Source organism: Coturnix japonica, chromosome 14 (assembly GCF_001577835.2).
Source record: "Coturnix japonica isolate 7356 chromosome 14, Coturnix japonica 2.1, whole genome shotgun sequence".
Taxonomy (NCBI): domain Eukaryota; kingdom Metazoa; phylum Chordata; class Aves; order Galliformes; family Phasianidae; genus Coturnix; species Coturnix japonica.
In genome coordinates this window covers 23616-48446 of record NC_029529.1, presented here as the reverse complement: position 1 = coordinate 48446, position 24831 = coordinate 23616, and the positions used below count along the sequence as shown (strand labels likewise).

The 24831-nt window shown below is 39.6% G+C and overlaps 2 protein-coding genes across 4 annotated transcripts; both read left to right on the top strand.

The window, feature by feature from the left end:
* Positions 1 to 1115: 1115 nt before the first annotated feature.
* On the top strand, positions 1116 to 16112 carry RRN3 (RRN3 homolog, RNA polymerase I transcription factor). 2 transcript variants are annotated; one of them, XM_015876429.2, is made up of 17 exons: positions 1117 to 1381; positions 1771 to 1827; positions 2935 to 3024; positions 3110 to 3239; positions 3707 to 3766; positions 5265 to 5328; positions 5834 to 5903; positions 7425 to 7523; positions 7889 to 7978; positions 8433 to 8568; positions 9446 to 9576; positions 10582 to 10712; positions 11421 to 11605; positions 12144 to 12252; positions 12699 to 12851; positions 13283 to 13370; positions 14427 to 16112. In XM_015876429.2, the coding sequence occupies exons 1-17, from the start codon at positions 1175 to 1177 to the stop codon at positions 14583 to 14585; spliced, it is 1959 nt and encodes a 652-aa protein (XP_015731915.1). In that variant the 5' UTR covers positions 1117 to 1174; the 3' UTR covers positions 14586 to 16112. The 2 variants fall into 2 exon arrangements, with proteins under 2 accessions (XP_015731916.1, XP_015731915.1); XM_015876430.2 differs by lacking the exon at positions 2935 to 3024 and having other exon boundaries at positions 1116 to 1381.
* A 519-nt stretch (positions 16113 to 16631) lies between these two features.
* NTAN1 (N-terminal asparagine amidase) lies at positions 16632 to 24587 on the top strand. Of its 2 annotated transcripts, none has more exons than XM_015876432.2 (10): positions 16632 to 16816; positions 18119 to 18221; positions 18306 to 18371; positions 18972 to 19080; positions 20163 to 20236; positions 21539 to 21592; positions 22994 to 23047; positions 23346 to 23443; positions 24001 to 24114; positions 24275 to 24587. In XM_015876432.2, exons 1-10 carry the CDS (start codon positions 16736 to 16738, stop codon positions 24452 to 24454), a joined length of 933 nt encoding a protein of 310 aa, XP_015731918.1. In that variant the 5' UTR covers positions 16632 to 16735; the 3' UTR covers positions 24455 to 24587. The 2 variants fall into 2 exon arrangements, with proteins under 2 accessions (XP_015731918.1, XP_015731919.1); XM_015876433.2 differs by lacking the exon at positions 16632 to 16816 and adding an exon at positions 16877 to 17148.
* Positions 24588 to 24831: the final 244 nt, after the last annotated feature.

The window sequence follows — 24831 nt, the reverse complement described above, 5'->3', positions numbered from 1 at the left end:
ATTGCAAGGCAGCATTCCTACCACTTGCGCCACCGGGGCACACCATGGTCTCCTATAACCGGGTTTCAGCTTTGTGTTGCTTATACATGAGTCTTTTGTAGCTGGCTAAGCTTTAACGCTTGCTCAAAAGGATACTTCCTTGTGTGACTACCAAAGGACCACATATCTCTCTAATTTATAACCATATTGCAGGGTTAAGTACTTGCTGTTAGGCTCTTTACACCTGTGCTGTAAATGTGGCTTATTATGGGAACATCTTATACAGGGAGAAATGAAATGAAAGTTACTAATGAATTTTCTAACAATCTCTGATGGGACTAATGGGTTCTCCAGGGGGGAAATCGTTGTGGAGGAGCTACTTGTTACAGAGGCGGCCAACCCAGAGGATCAGCAGATGCTACAGCTGGAGAAGGGCTGAGATCTTTTTGTTGCTGTAGCTGGTCTGTGTGAGCCAGGGAACTGTGAAGTATATGGCTGAACTGATGAAGGTTGGGAGCACACTGAACATTACTGAAGGATTATATAGGAAAATGTGTTTTCATTTGTACTTTTCTAAGTTGTTGTGTGAAAGTTGTTGAACGTTTTCATGTTTTTAAATTCCTTCTTAATTATGGTTATGTCCTGAAATATATTCACTTGGAGTGCATTGAGGAACTGGACGGCATCTGTTCATGCAGTGCTCAGTGGTGGGGGAGGAGAAGCCATTACTGCACTGGGACAGGAATGTGGATGCGGTGCTTTGTTGGGAGCGTTTGGAGAACGACAGCAAAAATGAAGTTTCCATGAGGTTTAACTGTCTCTCGGTGCTGGCAGGTGCTTGCTTCCCAGGTTCACATGCTTTTCTGTTCAGACGGCACTCAGCCCTCCTTCAGCAGACTCCATCCCAAGGATCGTGAGGATTCAATTGCGTTTTGTTCGTTTTCTCAGTAAAATGGCTACTCCAGCGTGGCGCTGAGGTCAAATCTGGAGTTAAGATTTCCGAGGAAGCTCTACAGCGCAGCGCCCGGCAGGGGAGCGCGGATAGCGGATAGCGCCCGCCTCGGTCCTCCTGCGCTGCCACCGCCGGGGGCAGTTCCTGCCTTTCCAGCCTCGCCTCTCTATGGTGCGAGAGGAGGAGCGGTCCCCGCTTCCGGTGGGGCCTGGCGCTCTTTTCTGCCGGGTGTGGCGCGTGGTGATGGCTGTGCCGCTGCCTGACTGTGCTGCCGCCCGCGGGACGAGGTGTAGCGCAGTGCGGGGGGGTGCAGGGACTGAGGTGGCTCCGCTTTTCTTCATGCGCGGGGCCGTGACCATGCTCGCGGGGGACGAGTTCATCAGCTCCCCGCCCAAGAAGACCGTGCGGTTCGGCGGCACACTGACAGACATTCTGCTCAAGTACGAACGGGTGAGTGTGTGGCGCGGGACCGGGGCCCACGTGGGCGACGTGTCCTGGTGAGAGCTGGAGCTGAGCTGCCCTGCCCTGTCCGAGGCTCTGGGCTGGTGCCGGGTGGTTCTGCTGTGCGAGCGGAAACTCCTCACAAGCCCGGGCTTGTGTGGAGCGGATGGGACGCCAATGTCTGCAGGGGTTGCTCCGCCTCTCGGACGCGTTCTGCCGCCGCTGCCTCACGTGCTTTGCCCTCGCGTTCTGTGCGTTGTGATTAAACGCTTTTCAGTTGTTGAGATATGTCAGTGAAACGTGGTGTTTTTTGTTGTTGTTGTTTATTTCTTGATGTATGTTTTTTAGTTCCTTTCTAGAAGCGTAACAAGCATCATTTATTTTTCTTCCCCGTGAAGGGTGAAACCACTGACTTTGAGCTGCTAAAGCATCAGCTGTCAGATCCTGACATAAAGGTAAGGTGATGGCATGGGGACACTCAGCTGTCCAAATGTCACTGCACAAGTTGTTTTGGTGCTTAAAAGCAAATCCTTTGCTTTAAATGCCGGATAACGTATAACTGCTTTTTACTTCATAGTAACTGTCAGAAGTAATGAAAAGCAGCTACTGTCTGTTTATGAGCAGATCTTATGTGCAGAATCCTGATAAGTGTTGTCTCATGCTTACTGACTTTGCTTTAGAGTGAGAAACTGTTTTTTGGTGAGATGTTTCTTCCAGACACCATTTTACTAGGTCAGTAGTGCCTGTCTCTACAGATTCCTTAATGTAGGTAAAACCACAACTGCTGACTGTCAGAACCTTTATGTTGTGAATTACTGCCTTTTTCAGCTCTCACTAAGAACTTAGTTAATTGAGCATTAAGATTCTTATGTATCTAGTTGTTACAAGTAGTAATTTCAGGGCTGTTCCTTACAGCTATTGATAGCTACTGTGTTTTTCTATTTCTTTTTTCCTTTTTGTAGTGTTTTAGTTAAACCACACAGTTGTTAGAAGGGTGCTGCAGGAAGCATAATGTTATCTAGATTTTCTTTTCCTTCTAAATAGAGTATTCTGTAAAATACACGTTTTTTTAGCAGATCTTGTGGGGAGAGCAAGCAAAATTAGTGTAAAAATTTCTCCGTATAATTGGTTCTGCTTCCAGATATTTCTTACTTGAATACTTGAATTTTCCTCTGCTTAAACTAAGAGCAAAACCAAAAGGAAAGTAAGATTCTAAGTAAAACAGATACATTGTTTGTGAATGAGGTTTGCATACCTTGCTCAGCTTGTTACATAAACTTCCCATGCAGGCTGTTGGTCGGCCTGTGTGTGTGTATTCTTGCGTTAAAGAATTTTCATTGGTGAGGGTGCAAGTTTAGTTCAAGAAATTTCTTCTGTGCTTGTATGAAAATAATTTTAATTTACAGTCTTAATCTTTGACTTGTGATTCTGTGGGTTTTGCTACTCAAAAAAATTCTATTGTTTTTGGTCATATTTTTATTAAAATAGATTTGTGATTTTTTTATTTTATTTTTTTTAAAATACATATATTATTCCTGTATATTATTCCTGCTTATATTAAGGATGCCCAGATCATTAACTGGCTGCATGAATTTCGAACTTCTGTCACATATCTGACCAAGGACTTCGAGCAACTGGTCAGCGTTTTGCTGGTAAATACTGATTTATTATATGGAAAGGTTAAGAGTTTAGTACTCAAAACATCTGTTTGACACCTTGGTCTTTACTTACTTTCAGAAGCTGCCATGGTTGAGAAGAAGCCGAGAGGTAGTGGAAGAATATCTGGGTTTTCTTGGCAATCTGGTGTCAGCACAAACTGTCCATCTTAGGCCATGCTTGAGCATGATTGTATCCCAGTTTGTTCCTTGTAAGTTTTTTTTTTCCCTCTTAATATTCTTAATTATTTCAAAATAATTATTTTGTATATGAGTTGTGTATGCAGAATTATACATCACAATCTAATTGTATATTTTCTATTGATTACTTTAACTTTAATGACTGGATTGCAGTACAAACCATTTTATGTACCTAGACTTCAGAAGATCTATTCTAATGGGTAACTAAAACTCTAAAGGCTGTTTATTTAAGATGTTTGGGAGGGGGAAGAACTGTGTAATGTTACAACTGAAAAAAAGAGTCTCTAATGGTGATCGTATGAGATGTTCTTAAGAACCTCCTGGTTTTCTGATTGAAACAGTTATTTCAGAAAGTCTTGTGGATAATTTTGATGTTTTAGTCACACTGAAGACTGTTGTCAGTGCACTTCCATTTAGCATTGGAATTGTTGCCTCATAAATTTGCACAGTATTCCAATAATGATCTCATTTTTGGTAGCTCGAATAACCATCAGAGAGGATGATGTGGACATTTCAGATTCTGATGATGATGAAGAAAGTGAGTATGGAAGGAAATATGGCTTACGAATGCTTTTGTAATGCTTTTACTATGTTGGTTTATTTTTGCTAAATTACTTTGCAGGAGTTGATATAAAACTTTAGTAGCTGTACATCCTTAAATTACAAAGTCAGGAATTTTTTTATACTTGAATCAATGGTGTTATGAGTTAATCCTCATTACTTGCAAAATACTGGTATTTACTGGTGCAGTATTTTTAAGATTCAAGCTGAATGTTCAGGAGAGCATTCTTAGTCCTAGATAGTGTCAAAGCCAAAGGATAGGGAGGAGTTGTCTGTTTTCATTTTACTTACTTCAATAAAACTGGTCTGTTTGGGAAATTCTTGAGGCTTTTTGTTGTCTGCTTGTGGTAAACTCAAATACAATTGATATAAATAATGAAAACTATGTGTTTATTGATTAGACAGATTGAATTCTTACAGGATAATTAACTATCTGCATCTTTGTATCTTGAATGCTGTATTGAATTTCAGCTTGGGTTGACATACCTATTCCTCTGGTGTTTGCTTGTGGCACTGTTTGGATTCAAGGGGAAAAAAAAATCATAGAATCACAGAATGGTTTGGGTTGGGAGGGACCTTTAAGATCATCTCATTTCAACCTCCCTGCTGTAGGCAGGGACACCTCCCTCTTGACCAGCTTGTTCAAAGCTCCATCCAGCTTGGCCTTGAATGCTTCCAGGTAGGGGGCACCCACAGTCTCTCTGGGCAACCTGTTCCAGTGTCTCTCCACCCTTACAGTAAAGCATTTCTTCCTAATAATAGCTAGTCCAAATCTTGCTCTCTTCCAGTTTAAAAACATTTCCCAGAATTCAGGTGGCTCATCTCATTATTGTTAAAGAAGCCTAATTATTTGTGTTCTTGTTTTAACTCTTGCTAAATAAGGCATAATTTTTTATTTTTATCTAGTTTCTCACTTGATTTTAATGTATAGTGTGCCCCGGTGGTGCAGTGGTAGGAATGCCACCTTGCAACACTGGGGCTCGGAGTTCTAATCCCCCCTGTGGCACAAGAGGTAGAAGTGCTGCTCTGCTACACAGAGGCTCGAATCCCGGGGGTTGGACTCGATGATCTCTAAGGTCCCTTCCAACCCGCACGAGACTATGATACTATGATATTTTCTAAAATTTTTTTTTTTTTGGGGGGTGTAAATTTTCAGTTTCCGAGTTAGGCATTCAGCGTAAGTAGTATGGCAACAATACCTGGCTTTGGTGGTGGTGGCAAATTAAGAATTTGTTAGCATAACATGAATTGTACTTGGAGTTAATTTTCATAGTTACTTTAGTAGTTGGGCAGTCCAACTTAAAAACAAAAAACAATGCAAAAAAAAAAAACCAAAAAAACCCTGACAACAAAACCCAGTGAATGCCGTCTCCTTGGGGATCTTTAAAATGTTTAACTGACTTGAACTGTTTTAATTGATTCCTGAGTTAGTTTTCTGCAACCAAATGGATAATAGCACCTTCTTCGTTCTCTAGGCCTTTCTGAAAATTTTGATACATGCCACAGAGCATTGCAGACTGTCGCAAGATATGTTCCTTCGTAAGTATTTAATTCCTTGGTTTCTTCTGCTCTTTTCTTATGACAATAAAGCTTGGATATAAAGCTCAAGAACATATATATATATATATATAAGGTATATATATAAAAATATATATAAAAATATATATATTTTTTTCTTCTCCATATTGGAAATGCAATACTTAATTTAATTGAATGACTCTTCCTAATGCCCAGTAACTGATAGGATGTTATATCCAATCGTAAAATGCCAATAGACATCAGCAGCTGACAATCCTGTTAATAGCAATAGGAAACACAAGGAAAGTCATGCTTATAGCAGCTGACTTGAGGTAGCTTTTAACAAATCCACAGTAAAAGTTTACTGCCTGTTGTCTCTGCAGTAACAGAACAAATGTTATGTAATCAGTTATCTTAAAATAACATTACTGTGAAGTAAGAATAAACTGATTCCAGTCTGTTTTTGTAGTGCTGGAGCTTGTTCTCATGATAACAAACTGTATTTTTTTTTTCCCCCTTAATGCAGAACACTGCAGTTTCTTATGCCAATACTTGTGGAAAAATTTCCTTTCATTAATAAATCAGAAAGAACTCTGGTAAGAACTGTGAATATTACATCTATTTGTTCACTCACTTCTTAATATAGGAAAACACTCTACCGTATAATGATTGATTTGGTGGTATTTTATGCAGATTTTTGAATGTGTCGTTTAAAACTCTTGTAATTTTTTAACTATGGAAACATATGTCCAGGTGTGCCTGTATCATGAAAGGTTGTCCAAACATGCTTAAGTTCCCTGTGCATAAGCATTATGCAGCTGTTTAATGAGATAATTGCATGTCTTTTTCCACGTGATTGTTTTCTTAATCAGTGCACAAGATGGCCTTCTTTGATAATAAGTCTCAGAGTTGTGTAGTAAGGATAATGTGGAATACCTGTCTCAGTGTAAAAATTAGAAAGTATTCTTTGGAAGAACAAGGAATTTGATAGGCAGACAGAAAGCAATGGATGATTTAGATGAAATCTATAGGATAGGTTATTGTGTAGTTTTATTACATGTCTGTTACGATGCTCCTGTGTGGTGGAAAGCAAGCTGGAGACTTTGAAAAGTTACTGTTCCTGTATGGTCTTTATTTTCACTCTTTACAACTTGATATGTTGTCATTTGCTTGCTCTACTCATTAAAGTCAGATGGAGCTGTTTTGAACCTCTCAAGAACTACTTCTTCCCTCCCTGCACTGAATACTTGGCACTTCTTGCTAGATTTTTTTTTTTTTTTTTTTTTAAATCCAAATAGCTTTGGGCATCAAATCTGTATCTGCAAAATGAGGTAGATGTTGCTCAAAGGATGTTAAGGGATTTATTTATCTATTTATTTATTTTAAGTATTTCACTGAGATGCGCATTGTGGAGAAATTTTTTCAGGGTGGGACTCAAGTGGAGCATAATTGACATGTTGACCGTGCATTGTTGCTGAATATTTTCAGCTTATAGATTGTCATTAAACTGGTGCTGTCTGTTATATGCGCTGAGCAATATAGCCTGTTGAAAAATTGTGTGTGTTTGTGTAATTAAGGGTTGCATTATATTACATACTTACAAAGAGACTGTGGTGCACTTAAATGTGTCTTTTTAGCTGCTTGTATGTATTAGCTTGACACTTCTACTCTATAAAGTTGCACTTTTGCCATTTGCGTTTGTATATGTGTGGGAGTGCATGTTCACTTACAGAACTTGTTGGTTCTAATCTGTTTGAATTGTAATCAGAAAAACTCTAAGGATGTTTAGCTGTGGTACTTAGAATTGTCTGTTTATTATAGTAACCAGAAATGAAGATCTCTTGGCCTCGCTTCAAACAGTGCTGCTAGACCTGATTCTAGAATTTTTGAGTAATATGCTTGTTGTTTTCATGTTCTTGGGAAGGTTTATGCAAAAAAAAAATCATATGGAAATTGATGACTTATGCTTATTCTGCTGGAGATACTTGGAAAAAGGTACTTTTCACCTGTATCTGTCTCTTTAAATGACAAGTTAGGAAATATATTTTGTAAAAATCCTTGACATCCTAGACTTTCAGTTAACATTCTTATAGATATCTCTTAATTTTGTGTTATAGGAATGTTATGTTCATAACCTACTACGAGTTACAGTGTACCTTCCAACACTGAGGCTTCAGATTCTGGAACTTATTGTTGAAAAGCTGCTAAAGTTGGATGTGAGTTTGCTCTGTATAGTCTTTCAAAGAAGAATTACGTTAAAATACTCTTCAGTATTAAGCTTAACAAAAATTATGTTCCAGTAGAACTCACGATCATCAGAATAGGGCTGTTGTGGTTTAACGTGGCAGGCTAAGCACCACACAGCAGTTTGCTTGCACCCACTGTCCTCCTTGTGGGATGGGAGAGAAGCTGGAGGGGGCTTTTAGCAAGCTGGTCTAGAGGAGGTGTCCCTGCCTATAGCAAGGGGCTTGGAACTAGTTGATATTAAAGTTCCCTTCCAACCCAAACCACTCTGTGATACTGAACAGGAATGTTTCATATTGCTGTTATGGTCTTATAAAACTTAATTTCTTGTTTGTAGGTTAGTACTCCCCAGCAAGATATTGAAGATGCTGAAGAAGCTGCCAATAACAGTGAGGAAAAGTCTACAGAGGAGGGACTTTTTGACATGGTTGTTTATTTTGTTTGCTAAGTTTTTTAGTGGAATTTTCACCTTTGAAATCCTCTGAAACTTAACTGTAATAATACATTATTGCTTTGTTGTAGCTGATCTGTAAACAGGAAAAATGAAACAGATTTTCAAGCCTGAGTAGCTGACAAATGATTAATGTATTCTCCCCATGCCAAAATTAATCATATAAATATCCAGAATATGTATGGTAGATCAGTTTCCTTATGAAAAAAACTCAGGCAGCTGTATATAAAGCTTATTAAAGAATTAGTTGTAATTGACTTAGTTTACAAAAATGTTGCTTAGACTGAGCTGTACTGGTGTTGCTTTAAAAAACAGCAACAAAAACTTCACCATGAACATAGATACTTTGTTTCATTTTTCTCTATATAATTATAATTAAGTTATGGCATAGTGGTTACGCACCCTTCATATGCACTATCTTACCTACCAGGAGGAAGATGATGAAAGAAAAAAAAACGAAGTTGTCTCTCCCAGTAATGAGAGAATGGCCCATCCACTTGCAGAGCGACTGGATATTTTGATGACCATCCTGTTTGCCTATATTAAAGATGTTTGCCACGTGGATGGTAAGAATACAGGAACAATAAATTTGTTTTTCTAACAAATAGGAAAAACATACGAAGAATTCTCTATTGCAGCAGCAGAAAGTGAGTCTTCATCCTTTAGTTGTAGAGTTCTGCTATTAGTGCCTTCTGGGCTTTGACTGAAGCTGAAGGTGTCATTAACAGCCTGATCTTTAGTTGGAGACATTTTGACTGCATAAATATGGCACTGTACCCAAAGTGTAATGTGTTGGGAGTAAGAATAAATAGTTTTCTTTTTTCACTGTGCTATTAAACTTCTTAGGGGGGTCAGAAAAACTTTCTAATTAACCACAGTATTTTATTGTTTGCTTTGCTGTTTTAAGTATTAGAATTGTGGATCCTTTGAATATCGTAAACATAAGTAGTAGATTAGACGAACCAGGCTTTTCACTCAGTTGGAAGTGGTAAAGGACTTGTATTAAAGGAAAAACCTGATTTTATTTATGTATCTATTAGGAACACAAATCTTACACTAGCATTTATTAAGGGGCTGAATATTAGACTTATTTAAAACAGAATGTTTAGAAAATTGTTTTATCACATTAGTGAGGCAATTTTATTTTTTAGTATTTTCTTTTGCCTCTTCTGAAGAAGCACGTTTGCAGCCTGTCAGTATTGCACATGCTTACATTCACAGATATAATCTAATGTAAAAAGAAGTATATGAGGAATAATTGAAGTTCTGGAAGGTCTCACTACAAGCATTTTATTTTAGGCGCTTTGTAAGCTTACAAGTTAGCTTGACAGTAGCTTTGCTTGTTTCTTCCTGATTCAGGAAGATAAAATGCCTTTTTCACAACATGAGGGCAGGAATGAAACTGACGTGACTCATTTTTGTTTTCTGTTTGTTGTTGTGTAGGCAAGCTTGATATCAACAAGACAAAAGATTTGTATCGGGATCTTGTTTCTGTTTTTGACAAGCTCATTTTACCAACCCATGCTTCTTGTCATGTACAATATTTCATATTTTACATCTGTAGCTTAAAATTGGTGAGTACAAAGTGTTGTTAAAATGAAGTGTCTTTAAGTCTATACTTTATATTTTCTTCAAGAGTGAGTTGCTTTTTTTCCCTATAGGTCTACAGTATGTTTTCTCTGAAGTTTGTATATCAGGATTTATTAGTATCCTTTTTCTCCTTGCTTTCTGTTACTCCTTTTTTCAAACTCCTGTTATATTTTATTATTATTATATTTGTTATATTTTCAACCTTCCCCATGCTGTTCATAAATGGCAAGCAGCTCAAAACCAGCCCATTGTGAAGGAATGTAGTAATAGAAGTCTTTTACACGAGTCAGTTGGACTTTTAAACCTGAGGCATAGTAATCTTGCAAATTTGATCAGCATCCAAAAACTGTGTTTAGCTCTTCAATTTGGAATTTGTATTTACTGATTGTTCCCTCCATTTTTCCATCTCTTAGGCAACAGACAATTTTTTCTCTTTACCATTCTGAAAGAAAAACACCTGTACTTTTGGCATAAGATTAGCTGAAGATCCACTTAGCATTATCTTTTACCTCTGACAGTGGATAGCAGATGTATTGTAAAGAATACTTGAATATAGCAAGCATATTATAGTGCTTTGTCAGAATAGCGTCTCGGTCTCTAACAATAGTTCAGTAACTTCCTGAACAAAAGCGACGTTCCTTTGCAGGAGCATTGCAGGATAGACAAATTCAAGGGGAAGGTATCTCATCACTTTTTAAATTTATTTAGTGATATAATTTTTTGGTATTTGTGTACTTTGTATGCCAACAAGTCTTGGAATATGACTATTTATGATAAAGAACCGCTTTATGTATTTCTCAAAGTTCAACTTACTGCTGTTTTCATTGGATCCTATCTCTACTGCTCCAGGGGTGGTTAATAGTTACTTCCTGTTTAAACTTGTTAATGTTTTTATAGACTTCTATGGTTTGACTAAGCAAGTTGTTGGAACTGAATATTAGCAATCTATTGTTATTACTATAACTACTCATGTTTTCTGTGTATTCCAGGGATTGGCTGAGGCATTTTTAGACCATCTCTGGAAAAAACTGCAGGATCCAAATAATCCTTCGGTGATAAGGCAAACTGCTGGGAGTTACATTGGCAGCTTCTTAGCAAGAGCTAAATTTATTCCAGTTGTGTAAGTTCTTTTGATATGAGAGCATGGATAGGTTTTGTTGACTTTAGGCTGAGTTATGGATACTCAGTATATCTGATATTCAGAAATATATGTATTTTTAATGCTCTTTTAAAGTATTTTATATGGATTCTGAGACGGGGAAAGTCAAGTGTTTAACTATTTTTGTGCATACTGAAAATATTTCAGCAAATAGATGAGAATCTTTCTATTTTGTATTCATACATTCTATATTTTTATGCTGTTAAAGGTGTGCACTCAGTGATTTTAATGGTGAACTTTAATTTGATGTTGTAATTACATGTTGGACAGTGCTTATATATATATGGTATATATATAATTTATATTATTTATATATATTTATATTTTTATATATTTATATATATAATATATATAAACAATATATAAACTATATATATATATTAAAAAATATAAATATATATATATATATTGTTTGTTGCACATGCCCATGCAGTGTGCATTCTTGAATTCATCTCTTCTGGCATCTTGTGCTTTCACTGGAATTTTTGGTACTGTTATGTTGATTTATTTCCTGCTGATATAAAGGAGAAAGCTCATAATGCAATATACTTTTTCTAGTAATATCTCAGTTACAAAACATTAACTAAGAAAATTGTTTGAATACTTGTTTAACATCTTTTCTATGCCACTTTATAATCTATTTTTACACGTTATTTTTCTCTATTAAAGCACAGTAAAAGCATGCCTGGATCTCCTAGTTAATTGGATGCATAAATACATTGATAATCAGGATACAGGGGCTAATGCTTATTGTGATGTAGCTCTCCATGGGCCATTTTATTCTGTGTGTCAAGCAGCATTCTATACACTTATTTTCCGTCATAAGCAACTTTTGGATGGAAATTTAAGGAAAGGTGAGTCTAACAAGTCTGAAAGGTGTTGGGATTCATTTGCATGATTTACTGTGGATTTGTTTTGTAATGGTTAATTCAGTCAAGTATTTGACAGATTTATGTTGTACTCTAAATGAAATAAGATAGCTTACACACCTGGGCTACCAACCTAAATATTTTTTTCTTCATTGTTGAAAGCAGTGCAGGTAACTCCTTAGCTTAGATTTCTGGCCCCGGTTGCTTGCTGAGCACGTTTGAATTCCAGCTGAGTTGCTCTAGTGTGATAATAGTCCATAAAGTCTCTGTCCTTTACAGTTCCCATGTAAATGTAGTGCATTTGGAAGGGTCTCTCAACTGTGGCAGTCTGCCATAAATTGGAATAGCTTTTCTACTCAACAAGCTATAGGCTAGGTCTCTACTGTAATAGAGATATGCTGGATTTGCTTCTGTGATCTTGTGTGTGGTAGTAAGATGGGAAATTCTTAAAAATTCAGTTAAGCTTATGTAATGTATGACCTGTGTATAATAGGCTTAATTGATAATTGTTTTTATTTTGAAGGTCTGTCATATCTGCAGAGTTTAAATTTTGAGCGGATTGTCATGTGTCAGCTAAACCCTCTGAAGATATGTATACCTTCTGTTGTAAACTTGTTTGCTGCCATTACAAGGTACCTTTTTGGTCGACTTCAGTTTCATCTAGATACCATTTTATAGATGTGCGTGCATAACAACAGCACAGTTATTTAGAACTTGAGATATATCACACAGAGTGTTGATTGTTATCCAAGAGAACACAGAATTTTGCCCATGTTCTAGGTGGGACCAGTTTGTTCCTGGTTCAGTTGCAGTTAAATCCTACAGGACCATAAAACTGTTTCACTGCTGAAGTATTGATGCCAGCATGGTTCTAATTGGAGTAAAATTTGCAGGAGTGCAGAGGAATACACTCTAAAGTACATCTCCTGCTGGCTGTCTTGGAAACACCTAATTTCAGTTCCAAAATGGAAGGTAGAAATGATGTTAGTTAAAAAATAACTTTTGTATTGAATACCTTCTGAAACACTTGCAATCTTTGTGCTAGAAATGCTCATCTCTCCCTTATTATCTTCTAAAGGAAATATCAGTTGGTGTTCTGCTATACAATTATTGAGAGAAATAATCGGCAGTTTATACCAGTTGTTCGGAGTGGCACTGGGGGTGACCTCGTGCAGATGTGTACTAACCCGCTTGATAGTTTCTTCCCCTTTGATCCCTACATGCTCAAAAGGTATGGTTGATAAATAAAGAGTTCATTTTTGTCTTGTAGCAAATAATAAGCTAAAGTCTGTAAGAAACACAATTGATTTTCTTCCCTGAGCTTTAGTACTTCTGATGTTGTGTATCTTAACCTGTGGTTATCTTTTAAAAATTTGGAAAAGAATTTGGGAGAATAGTGTAGTTGTTGAAAATGTCTAACTAGGGATTAGAAGACCTAATTGTATCAGAACTTCTTAGGCAAACAATTTTAATTTATGTTTATAAGCGAAGCAGAGTAATCTTTCACAGAATTAATTAGGGATTATATAAGGACAGAGTTGTTTGTGAAATCCTGAAGATGGCTGTCATAATTCCAAGTGTTTTATATTGTATAGTTAAAATAAATCCATACCGTTTTTACTGAATAGAATAACTTGCACTGTCTTTTAATTCTGCTTTCAGATCAAAGAAGTCCATTGAACCATTTTACCAGTTTTGGGAAGAACTGAGTGCTGAAGATCTAGAGAATCTGAAGAAGCCAATTAAAAGGGTAATCTGTTTAAAAATGTAGTTTAGTAGCCACTCTGTCAGCTGCTTTTATTTGCTTAGTTAGTTAGCTGGTGACTAAGCATAGCAAACATGAGAAACAGTGACTAAAATCAGTTAGGAAACTTTAGGAATTGATCCAAACTTACTTCACCCCTCTAAGAAGAAGAGTGTGTATGGCACACAGGACAACTGTTAGGAGCATCTGCATGGATGCAGTCTCGTCACTGGGATCCATTCACTGTGTAGACAGTTGTTTACAATATGTGTACATCTAATTCTCTTTCCATCCTAACTTGTCATGACAGTTGTAGTACATCTCAAGTTCTTCCAGTGCTTTTATGTAGTCTGTTTACCTTCTTGTGGGACGTCTATCCTTTTTCAACTGTTTGGTCAACTGTGTATTTCTTAGAATCGTAGAATGGTTTGGGTTTGGGTTGGAAGGGACCTCAAGGATCGTGAAGCTCCAACCCCCTGCCCCTTGCAGGGCCATCAACTTCTATATATAATACTAGAGCAGGCTGCCCAGGGCCCTATCCAGCATGGTTTTGAACACTGCCAGGGACAGGGCATCCATGTCTTTGTAGTGGAGGTGCTCCAGCCCTTGGATCATTTCTGTGGCCCTCCTTTAATACCTCTCTAACAGCTCCCTGTCTTTCATGTATTGGGGACCCCAGACCCGGATGCAGTACTGCAGATGGGGCCTCGTGAGGGCAGATTAAAGAAGGGCAATTACCTCCCTGTCTCTGCTGGACACCCCACTTCTGGTGGAGCCCAGGATACCATTTGCTTTCTGAGCTGCAAAGAGCACACTGCTGGCTCATGTTTTCTTGCCTTTCTGTGATAACATGGAAAAATGCAGTGCAGCGGATTTGTAGGTGCCTTTTGTTAACTGGTGAGTTTATTGATTTTACTGTAGAGTTTTGATAGGAGATTTGGTGAATTTCAGAATTTATTTTAAAAATGCCCTTTTTGGTTTTAGCAGTTGTTATTTCTGTCATATCTTAATAGAAACCTGGAATGTATTTTTGCTCTCACTGATCCTTTTCAATTCATGCAGGGTACTTCTGAAGATGAAGACGATGACTTTTTGAAAGGAGAAACCCCTCAAAATGAGGGCGTGGTTGAAATTACTCCAAATTCTTATGAGTCAAATACCCGGAGCCCATTGAGCAGTGCTGGCTCTCCTTTGGACTGTCATGTGCAATATCCACACTGACCTGGAGAACTAGAAGTGGAAGGTTGAAAATTGCGTGCCATTTTTTGCTCACAACGAGACCTTAGCTCACTCTCTGAAGTGGCAAATGCTTCATGATCAGATTTCTATGGATAGTTTATGATAAATTCATGTGCTGCTAGAAAAGTCTAGAGAATAAATAGCGTGATATTTTACAAATTTCACATTGAAATGATTTTTATGACTTACGAGGGTTTTTTTAATAGTTTTTCTTGACCTTTTAAAAACTTTTGTTTTTTGTTTTGTTTCTGTATGAAGTTTTATATATTGGGTGAATTTCTGGTCTTTCTTCTTATTGATTTTCGTGTGACCAGAAATCCATTGTCAGTATTTAAACTGTTCTCTGCTGACCTTTTTTCAGTTGGTTTCAAATCATGCTGTGATTTATACGCGAAGTGGTGATTGTTGGAAGTGTTGAAAATGAGTAGCTGAAAGTATGATTTGTAGATAGTTTTATTTTAGGTGCTTGAGAAGCACTCTGAAAAGGTATTTATTTTCAGGATTTGTAGTTTATATCTGAATGTTGAAAATATAAACAAACAAACTCTACATCCCTTGTAGAAAGGAATCTGCTATTATTGTGTTGTTTCATAGTTTCATAGTTTTGTGTGGGTTGGAAGGGACCTTAGAGATCATCGAGTCCAACCCCCGGGATTCGAGCCTCTGTGTAGCAGAGCGGCACTTCTACCAGTTGCACCACAGGGGATTCGAACCCAGGGCCTCTGTTGTTGCAAAGTGGCGTCTTTAACCACTGCGCCACCAGAGGCACACCATTCTTCACTGACATACGAGTTTCTCTGTCAATATTTGTTTTTCTCATGATGGTATTCTCTTTTTGATTCTAAGCAGTGGAAAAAAAGATTTTGTTTGTAACATATATTTGAAAATTTAATGTGTGTGTTCATCTGCCCTTTTTAGTCTTAGCTTGTGGGTTTTCAAGATAAATGTATTTATTCAGAGCCAATAAAGGCTGATGCAAAGAGTGCCAGTTCTACACTTTGTACTTAACTGAAGATCTCTCTGTAATCTAACTACTCCAAAGCTGGGATGATTGTTCTGACAGACTAAAAAGTAGTTTCAGGATGATGCTGCAAAATCTGTTAGTATAAATTGGAACTTAGCATTTGTTTATAATTTTAATTGTCTTTACTGTTGTTCCTGTACACGGTAATTTCCATATGAAATAGTTGTCTCTTTCTCTCGGCACATAAATACTCTTCTCACAACCATGGCAAGGAAAACGCTGTCTGGATGCTGTCTTTTTCTGCTCTTTCACTTTTATGTCTTCAGCAACAGTCAGTCACTTAAAGTGAGGCTCTGTAAAACCTGGCAAGGTTAGCTTAGCAAGCTTCCATGTCTTGTTAAAACTGGGAGGGGGAAGAGGGGAAGGCAAAGTGACACAGTGTAACATGAAAAATGTGCGGGCATTGAACTCTGCCCCTCAGTACTGACAGTTCAACTTCAATTTGCTAAAGGGACTTGTTTAAAAAAATAAAGAGGCAGGAGCTCCTTAATGTTTCCATGGCTCTTCTATGATCCCTCTGTTGTTAGGCTTAGTAGAGCTGCAGCCAGCAGTGCTAGAAGATGCTGGCGTTTTGCTGCACAGACTGTTTTGTAAGTGCTACTTAAAGAGGTGGAGATTTTGCTTCACTTGGGAAGGCCCCCTGTGAAGCATCTTCTGTAGAAAGTATCTGCTGTAGCTTTACCTTTCCAGTCTAATTTTCACAAAATAGAGCGTGTGGTTTATTTTCTTCAGTCTACGTTGAGCATTATCCCCGTTTGCTCAGGCTGCCCTCTCCTGCTTGGGACTATTTTGGGCGAAGGCTTCACAGAGTTGGGATGGTTTATGTGTAAATCAGCTGATGGCGGTCATTTCCAAAGCGGTTTCTTAGAGTTCCTGAATAATGACGCAATGGAGGAGCAGCGCTGCTGAGCGGTACGAGCTGTGTGGGCTCGGGGAGCGGCGCTGCTTTCCTGAAGGAGTGCTCCGCGCCGCGTTCTCCCGCCGCTCCGCCCATAGCGGCACCCGCCGCCGTTTCCCAGCGCTCAGTGCGGCGGCGCCCGACTGTGCCCAACGCAGCCCCAGGCAGGAAGCGCGGAGCAGCCGCCTCCAGCCCTGGGCGTTCGCCGCGATGCCGCTGCTGATTAACGGGGAGCGAATTGATCTGACTCGGCTCATGGGAGGCGTGATCCACGCCCACCCGCATCTCGAGGTGAGCGGGCGGCCGTACTGTCGCCGCGGGGTCTGACCGCGCGTGCCTCGAGGCCGCCTCGCGTCTCGCCTCGCTGCGGGCTGCCTTGAGGCGGGGGAGGCCCGACGGCGCCGAATGTGAGCGCTGTGCAGTCTCGGGGCGGTACCGGCTCTGGGGCGCGGAGGAGCGCAGCTCCGAGCGGCTCCGTGCCCGAGAAAGGCGCGAGCTGGCTGTAAGGAGCGTGTCCGCGTCACGAAGGCGGAATCTCGGCGTAGGGCGGCGGTGGCGGTCGCTGCCCCCGGGTCGAGGAACCAGCAGCTGGGGGTGGACGTCGGGATTGCGGTACCGGAGAGGTATTAACTTCATTTTAAGGCTGATAAAGTTTTAATCGGAACGGCAGCCCGTAGGTTTGGAACTGCTGAACAGAGCTGGTTGGGGAATTGTTTTTAATAAGAAAATGCTGATTTGCAGAAACTGAATTCTTGTTGAGAAGGGAAAAAAGAATTGAAAAGAAGTAGTGCAGGTTTGATTCCGCTGAGTGGAACGGTTTGTGTTCTTTTCAGCCTTCGTGTAGAAATTCACGCAGTACCCAGCAATCAGTGCAGTCAGAGCCCAGGAGGTCAGTTCTCCGTCAATTAAGCATGATGATTAATAGCTGCATTTTGATAGTACTTAATAAATATGTTGGATCGTGGCCACAAGTGGCTGAATCTTTGACATTTCAGAAGTTTCAAAGAAGGAAATCTTCTGTCTGGGAATAGTGATAGGCTGAGAGGGAACAGCCTCAAGTTGCACCAGGAAGGTTCATTTTGAATGTTAGGGCAGAGTTCTCTGGAAAGGCGGCTGGCACTGGAGCAGGTTCCTCAGGGAGACTGGGGGGTCACCATCTCTGGTGATGTTCCAGAAGCGTGTAGATGTGGGAATTAGGGACATGGTTTATGGGCAGTGGTGGTAGTAGGTTGTTGGATGATTTTTTTTTTTCCAGCCTTAATGAATGTATGATTTTGTGCTATGTAAAATTCCAAGATCTGCTCTGGCATTGTTTGATGTCAGCCTGGCCCCTTCCTGTTGCTTTGCCTTGTACCTCCATTTACCTTTCATAAAGCAGGGGAGGACTATTCTCTGTGTGTGGAATGACGGGATTTAACAGAATCTGAACTGATAAGTGGCATGAAAGTGGAAAAACTAGAAATTCAGAATCCTCCAAAATACAAAATATGCCGTGTTTGCTTCTGATCTGGGTCCCTTTGCTTTTTGGAGGTGATGTTTCTATCAAGACCTGAGAATTCAGCCTCCGTAGTCTTTATTATCATTTATCTTTAGGAAAAGGCAAAACTTCTAAGAAGTCAGCCTACCCAGATTGTGGAACCCAAAGGGCTTCTGTATGTCCAGCAGAGAGAATTTGCAGTGACCACCCCTAATGATGGTACGTAAGAATGTAAGCTCTTCTTCTGCTAAAGTAATTATTATGACAGGAAAGTTCATACATAGTCTCTCTCCTTTAAAATAGGTTCTGTGTCTATTCTGGGATCGGATGACGCAACTACTTGCCACCTAATTGTGCTGCGACACACAGGTATCTTAGTGGGTGATCTGCACAAAGCCTGTACCTCCTAAGTGGTATAGCTGGGATCGTCACTGGTTTATGCTGCATTAATGAAATAAACTGCAGTTTTATTGATATAAACTGGCATCTCAAAAAGTCACAAAGTGCATTAACTGAGTGATGAATTCAGAGAGCTCATCTGTTCAGTACCAGGTCTGTGTTCCCTTTGCTAAATGAGCAGATCCTAAACTTGATCTGCTCTTGTGGCCACTTTTGCAGTGTCTCAGGCTGGGCGTGAATGCCAGAGAGTTCATCCAGCTGAGTTAGTGGGGTTTGGTGATAACACATGTAAAATTTATGGAAAAGGCTTCCTGTATTTCTGACAGCAAGGATATTGTTTGGTCCTTAGTAGGAAGGTCATTCATTTAGCTGGTTAATATAATGGGGTGCACATAGAGGTTATTGTCTTGTGCAGTCAGCCCATCTCTTTTGCTGGAGGCTGCTGAAAAACAGAAATGAGTAGGTGGTGTGTAGTTCTTGCACTGCTGTAGTAGCGCAGACTGGTGTTGATCTGAGTTAAGGTAGTGAACAGTGTTCACCAGTGTCACTGTCATCTCATATCTTCCTCAGGCAGCGGAGCCACCTGCTTGACACACTGCGATGGATCAGACACAGAAGCTGAGGTGTCGCTCATCATGAGTTCAGTAAAATCTTTCTCTAACACCACAGGTTATGGAAGGTCAGCTTTGCTTTGTTAATTGTGATGTGCTGTTTTTCACAAAGGTAACTGCTGTTTGTAAGTTGTGGAGCTTTTATACAATTTTAAGGGGTTCAGACAAGGTAACCGTGCAAGAAATATCCCTATCAGGGGCTGTATGGAAAATGATAACTGTTTTCTATCTGTGATTTAAAGCATGCTTCTGTTCTGAATAGTGGCTCTGTAGAAATGCCATTGAGTGGTTTGGTGTGTGCTGTTTCCCAGTAACTTTTGTTTCAGATGTGCTACACTTTCCAAATAACTGTTTTTAGTTGTTCTGTTTTTCCAAAAGAAACGTTGGTCTTATGAATTCCTTTTGGATCTGAGAATCTGTCTGGGATTTTTCAAGGCCCCATACTGGAAAAAAATATTATATATTCTGAAACAGATTTTGGCTAGCAAGGTCTTTCCTTAATGTGGAGATTTTTTCCTCTTTATTTTGATAAGAACAAAACCTCCACGATCTTGGAAGACATGATTTCTAAAACTCATGATCTGCCTCGCCCAGTTTTGAAAGATGAATTCTGGCCATACGAGGTGATTGATGATATTGATGATGCTTCCTCTCACTTTTTTGTTTCTGAGACCTTGCTCCCAAAACTAGTATTGTCATTAGTTTTGTTGTTGTTTTTTGTTTGGTCAAAAGACTCACAAAAACAATGCCTGTCTTTATATACTTTATATAGTATGGCCTAGAATAGTTCTGGAGATTGTGGGAGTAAAGTCCTTCAAATTTAGCTTGCTGTTTTGTGGGAACTGAGAGGTGGTTACTGAGTTATGTCCAAAACTGAGGCACTGACCATCACAGATACCTTGGGATTAGATAGAATTGCATGTGTGTAGTGCTTGCTGAGCTTTTTCTTTTTTAATATTGTGCTGTTTCCTGAATGATCCCTAAGTGTTCAAAATAAAATTACCAACCACAATTTGCTACAATTTCTGACCATGAGTCAGAGTGAGTCTCTAATGATTGCATTGTAGTTTGGGCTGGAGATTATTTTTTAAAGGTATTCACTTTGGGATGTCATCTTAACTGCTGTTTCCTGTTATTCCATCTCTGTTAGGCTGGAAGTGCACCTAGTTGGAGGTTTCAATGATGATAGGCAGTTATCACAAAAACTTACTTATCAGCTTCTTAGTAAGTTCACATTTTTTCCACTCTTGTGTAGAAGAAAATAGTTCTGACTGGATTTGGGTGAAATCTGTTTGTTATCTGAGCACTGTCATTTAATAGGATAAGTGGGGATTCACTTTGGAGGGTGTTGTCTCTACTTGCAAACATGCTGAAGAGAAAGGGTTGGACTTTTGAGGCTTGCCTGTGGCCAGGCTTGGGGCAGGAACTTGTCATTTGTTCCTGACACACATTGCAGTGGGTAGAATGGGAGTGCGGTTCAGTTGGACCTAATTCCTTGCTTTACTGCTGTCAAACTGATGTGTGGTCCTGCCCAGGTGCTGTCACCTGTCCAAATCTGTAAATGCGGGGTGTCTTGATCAGTTACTTTTCCTTTTTCACCTGAATGTGATGAGGTGAATCTTAATTTGTTTGCAATTGTCTGATGAAAGATGTTATTTCTGTTCATGAAATCTGTATAGAGAAGTGGTTATGGTGCTTTGTGAACAAGCTGGGAACATAAAGTACCAGCTTAGACATTTCAGGTGTCCTGGCTTGTGCTAAGCACTTTCCAAATGTAGAGAGGCCTTGATCTCACTGGAGCTGGGAAGAGACAGGGGCATGTTTTGAGGGAGGTGACTGTGGGATGTGGAATTTGGACGGGCAAACATCCAGTGGGATGTGCCCCTCTTGCCCTCTCATATTACGGTGCAGTTCCTGTTATGTATGTTACATATTGCATGAGAGCTCAGCACAGAATATTTTGGTTAATGCATTTTTTCAGCATGATGGTTTTGGTTTTCATGCATCAAGTTACAATTTAAAGCATTATATTTCTATTAGAACTTCAGGAAAAAAAAAAGTGAACTTTTTTTTTTTTCTTTTTTTTCCTGGAGTGTGGGATGGGGAAAAGGAGGATTGAAATGCATATAATGAAAGACTGGGTTTGCTCATGCTATATATATATATGTGCTATTAAGTGTACGATTAAATAAAGCAGAGGTCATGTGATGCCAGAGCTACTGTAAGCCAGTGTCAGTAAAAGGAGCAAGTGGCACAACTTTTTAACATGCTTTTGACATCTTAAATGGCTACTCTCTGTAAACTACTGATATGCTTAGGAGCTGTGGCTTTAATTTTCTAAAAGTTGGTTTGAAGCAAACCTGAAAAATACTTTTTGCTGCATTGCATTACTTAAGAACAGCGTATTAGGTACTTTCTGCCCATCTATTCTGCAGTGAGCAGCACTGATAATCCCCTCTGTTTATATACCGTATCTGCTCTTCCACCAGTCAGTCTTATATATTGCTGCTATTGTTGTTGCCATAGGAGCATTTGATCTCCAACCAGATGATGTTCATTTAGTGACTTTCTGCGTAACAGGTAAGAAAATGGTCTCCTTGTAGTTTTTTGTTTTATTTTTGAAGAAATTTTAGCTACTGAAATCAAAGTACAGATACATTTCCATCTGTGGTCTTTTAAAATCTGTCCTGTAATAATAAACAGTATATGTCCTCCCACTTGACTTACATGTTTAAATTTCATTATTTGTAGTGTGTGTGTTAATGTCAAACAGCCTGCTCATCAAAGATTGTCTCAGTTGAGAATGGAGGAGGACCTATGATTCTTATAGGCTATTTCCAGCCTCTGTATAGCTCTGAGTATTTAGAGAGGCAATTGAGAAAGGAACTTAAAGACCTTTGATGCTGTTAGACTGTTCATAAACTCCTTCAGTTAATTTCATAGAATCATAGAATCACAAGGTTGGAAAGGACCTCCAAGATCATCTAGTCCAACTCTCATTACCGTAGCTACAGCAAACCGCTAAACCATATCTTGTAGCTCCTCATCCAGGCACCTGTTGGACACTGCCAGGGACAGTGACTCCACCAGCTCCCTGGGCAGCCGTTCCAGTGCCTGACCACACTCTGAGAGAAAAAGTTCCTTCTTATGTCCAATCTAAACCTCTTCTGGTACAACTTGCAGCCATTTCCTCAGGTCCTGTTTGTTGCCTGGGAGATGAGGCCAAGCCCCTCATCATCACAACCTCCCTTCAGGAAGTTGCAGAGTGCATTGAGGTCTCCCCTGAGCCTCCTCTTCTCCAATCCCATCTCCCTGAGCCGCTCCTCATAAGACAAGACTTGTGCTCCAGACCCATCACCAGTTTTGTTGCCCTTCTCTGGACATGTTCCAGGGCCTCAGTGTCTTGTAGTGAGGAGCCCAGAACTGAACACAATACTCACCAGAGCTGAGTACAGAGGGATGATCACCTCTCTGCTCTTGCTGGCCACACTATTTCTTATTCAGTTCAAGATGCTGTTGGCCTTCTTGGCCACCTGGGCACACTGTTGGCTCATGTTTGTTACATGTGCTGTCACATAAAAGAATTATTTCCTCTTCTTTGTATTGTATTGAGGTCATATATATTCTTTGTATTTAAATGTTACTGGTGACATGCATTTTTTGAAACTTGACATCCAGCAGGTTTTTTTTTTTTTTTTTTTTTTTTCCTGTAAATGGCTTGTGCAGAAAACAGAGTGACTGGAGCTGGACCTACTGATATGAAAACTCTAATCCATGCTCCAACATGTTCATCTTGACCGTGTTACCTTTTCCATTTTTGTTTTAAGCTTCTTCATGTGTTAATATTGTTCATTTGTTTTTCCTCCAGTGTTTTTATGCACCATTAGCTCAACCAGCTCTTCTCTGGTAACACACAACTGAATGGATTCTGTTCAGAAAAAAATATGGTGCTCTACGTGTTTGACCTTTTTTTTCTTACAGAGCTAAATGACAGAGAAGAGAAGGATATTCATTTTCCAATTATTTATGGAATAGGTGAGTTAAAATAGAATTTTTTTTAATTTTTTTTTTTGGTAACTGGATATTTTGGATTTTAATAGTAAATGCACTGCCTTTATTGTCTGCATAATGCCTGCTGTAGAGTGCTGCTGTTGGAGGTGTAGCAGAAAACAGAAGTACTAAGAAAATGGGGTCTGGGGCAATAAGAAATAAGAATAGTGTGTGGCAGCTTCTACAATTCCTGTTAGAATAGTAGTGTTATGGAGATGGTTGTTTTAAGCAATGTTTGGTAAGAATTAAAGTTGTTCTACATTTAAACTCTGTTTCTCACCAGCTGTGAATGTAAAAACAGCAGAGATTTTCCCTGCAACTTTCCCAGAAAAAGGGCCAGATGAGGATCTGCGTTCAGCCCATGTTTTAACAGGAGCAAGAGTGAGTATAAATAAGTGGGCAATAAAATTCCAAAGTTTGGTATTTTTGCTAGAAGGGAAGACCACTTAGGGGCAGTGAGTTATCAGTAATACAGGGGAAAAAAATACAAATTGTTGGCTGTATTGGCAATGTTAAGTCAGGGCTCTGAAGCAGTGATGGAGCATCTGGTGGGGAGGCAGGGCCAGCTCAGGGGAGCTCAGGTGCATGCAGTGAATGCACTGAGTGACCAGAAGGGTGGAGCCAGGATGCACCCCTTCCCAGCCCTCATTTAAGGGCTGGCAGTGGAGGTGAAGGGATGTCACTGCATGCCTGAGGCCTTCCGAAGGGAAGCAGTTTTATTCTTTTGCTTCTGTATCTGCTGTTGCTTTACTTGGGTTTGTTCTTTGCTGCAGCCTAAGACTGTGCCACTTCACTATTACTACTGTACTTTCCATAACATTATAGCACTACAGCATTACAAATGCTTTCCAACTTAAATCATTTTTCTGACTCTTTCATCTAAGTGCTGTCTACCTTAACTTTTAAGGCTCCCTGTAAACAGTTCTGTATTACTGCAGCTGACAAACATTTATGATGCAAAGACTGAACGACTACACATTGGACCTTATTTCTGGAGGCCTTTCCCACATGTGGATTTCTGGTTGGAACAAGATGATCAACAGATTTTACAGGTATTCTTTAGCTGAGAACAGAGAAGGAGTATGGCCTGTCAAAGCTCTCCTCTGCCCACAGCAGGGGAGGGTGGAAAAATAACTGTGTTAGAAGGGAGAGTAACTGAGAGCTTTTGTATTCTGAGCTTCAAGCAGCTCTTGCTCTCATCTTGTTTTTCAGAATCTTTCCACATCACCTTTGGCTGAGCCACCCCACTTTGTTTCCCACATTCGCTCTACATTAACGTTTTTAAAAGCACATCCATTCCCATCTCATTCCCTGTTTCCTGATAGAAAACCCCGCGTATACAAAAAAAATGAAGAAGGGTTGTGGGAACTGGTTTGTTCTGACAAGATCTAACTTGGAATCCACACCAGCTGCGTTAGGGAAGCATAGCAGTGCTGGAAGAACAGCAAGTTGTTGCAAAAAGCATGCGTCTGGTCACGGAGAGTAGTGTGCCTATGCTTTTCAAAATAAAGTATTTCAACAGAAGTAGTGTTTCTTCTGTATTACCTTGAATTGTTTTCTTGTTTCAACGCTTCTGTGCTGGTCAGATTGCTATAGTACAGATGGATGACAGTGCTGCAACCCAGAGGCTAAAAGTCACTATATGAACACACATTTGAGAAAATTATTTTCTATGCAAAGTAAAAGGAAGTTGCTTATACATAAAGTCTACTGCAGCTTCATTCTAGGAACTTCTTCATTCAAAAATATACCTTAGGCCTAATAATTTG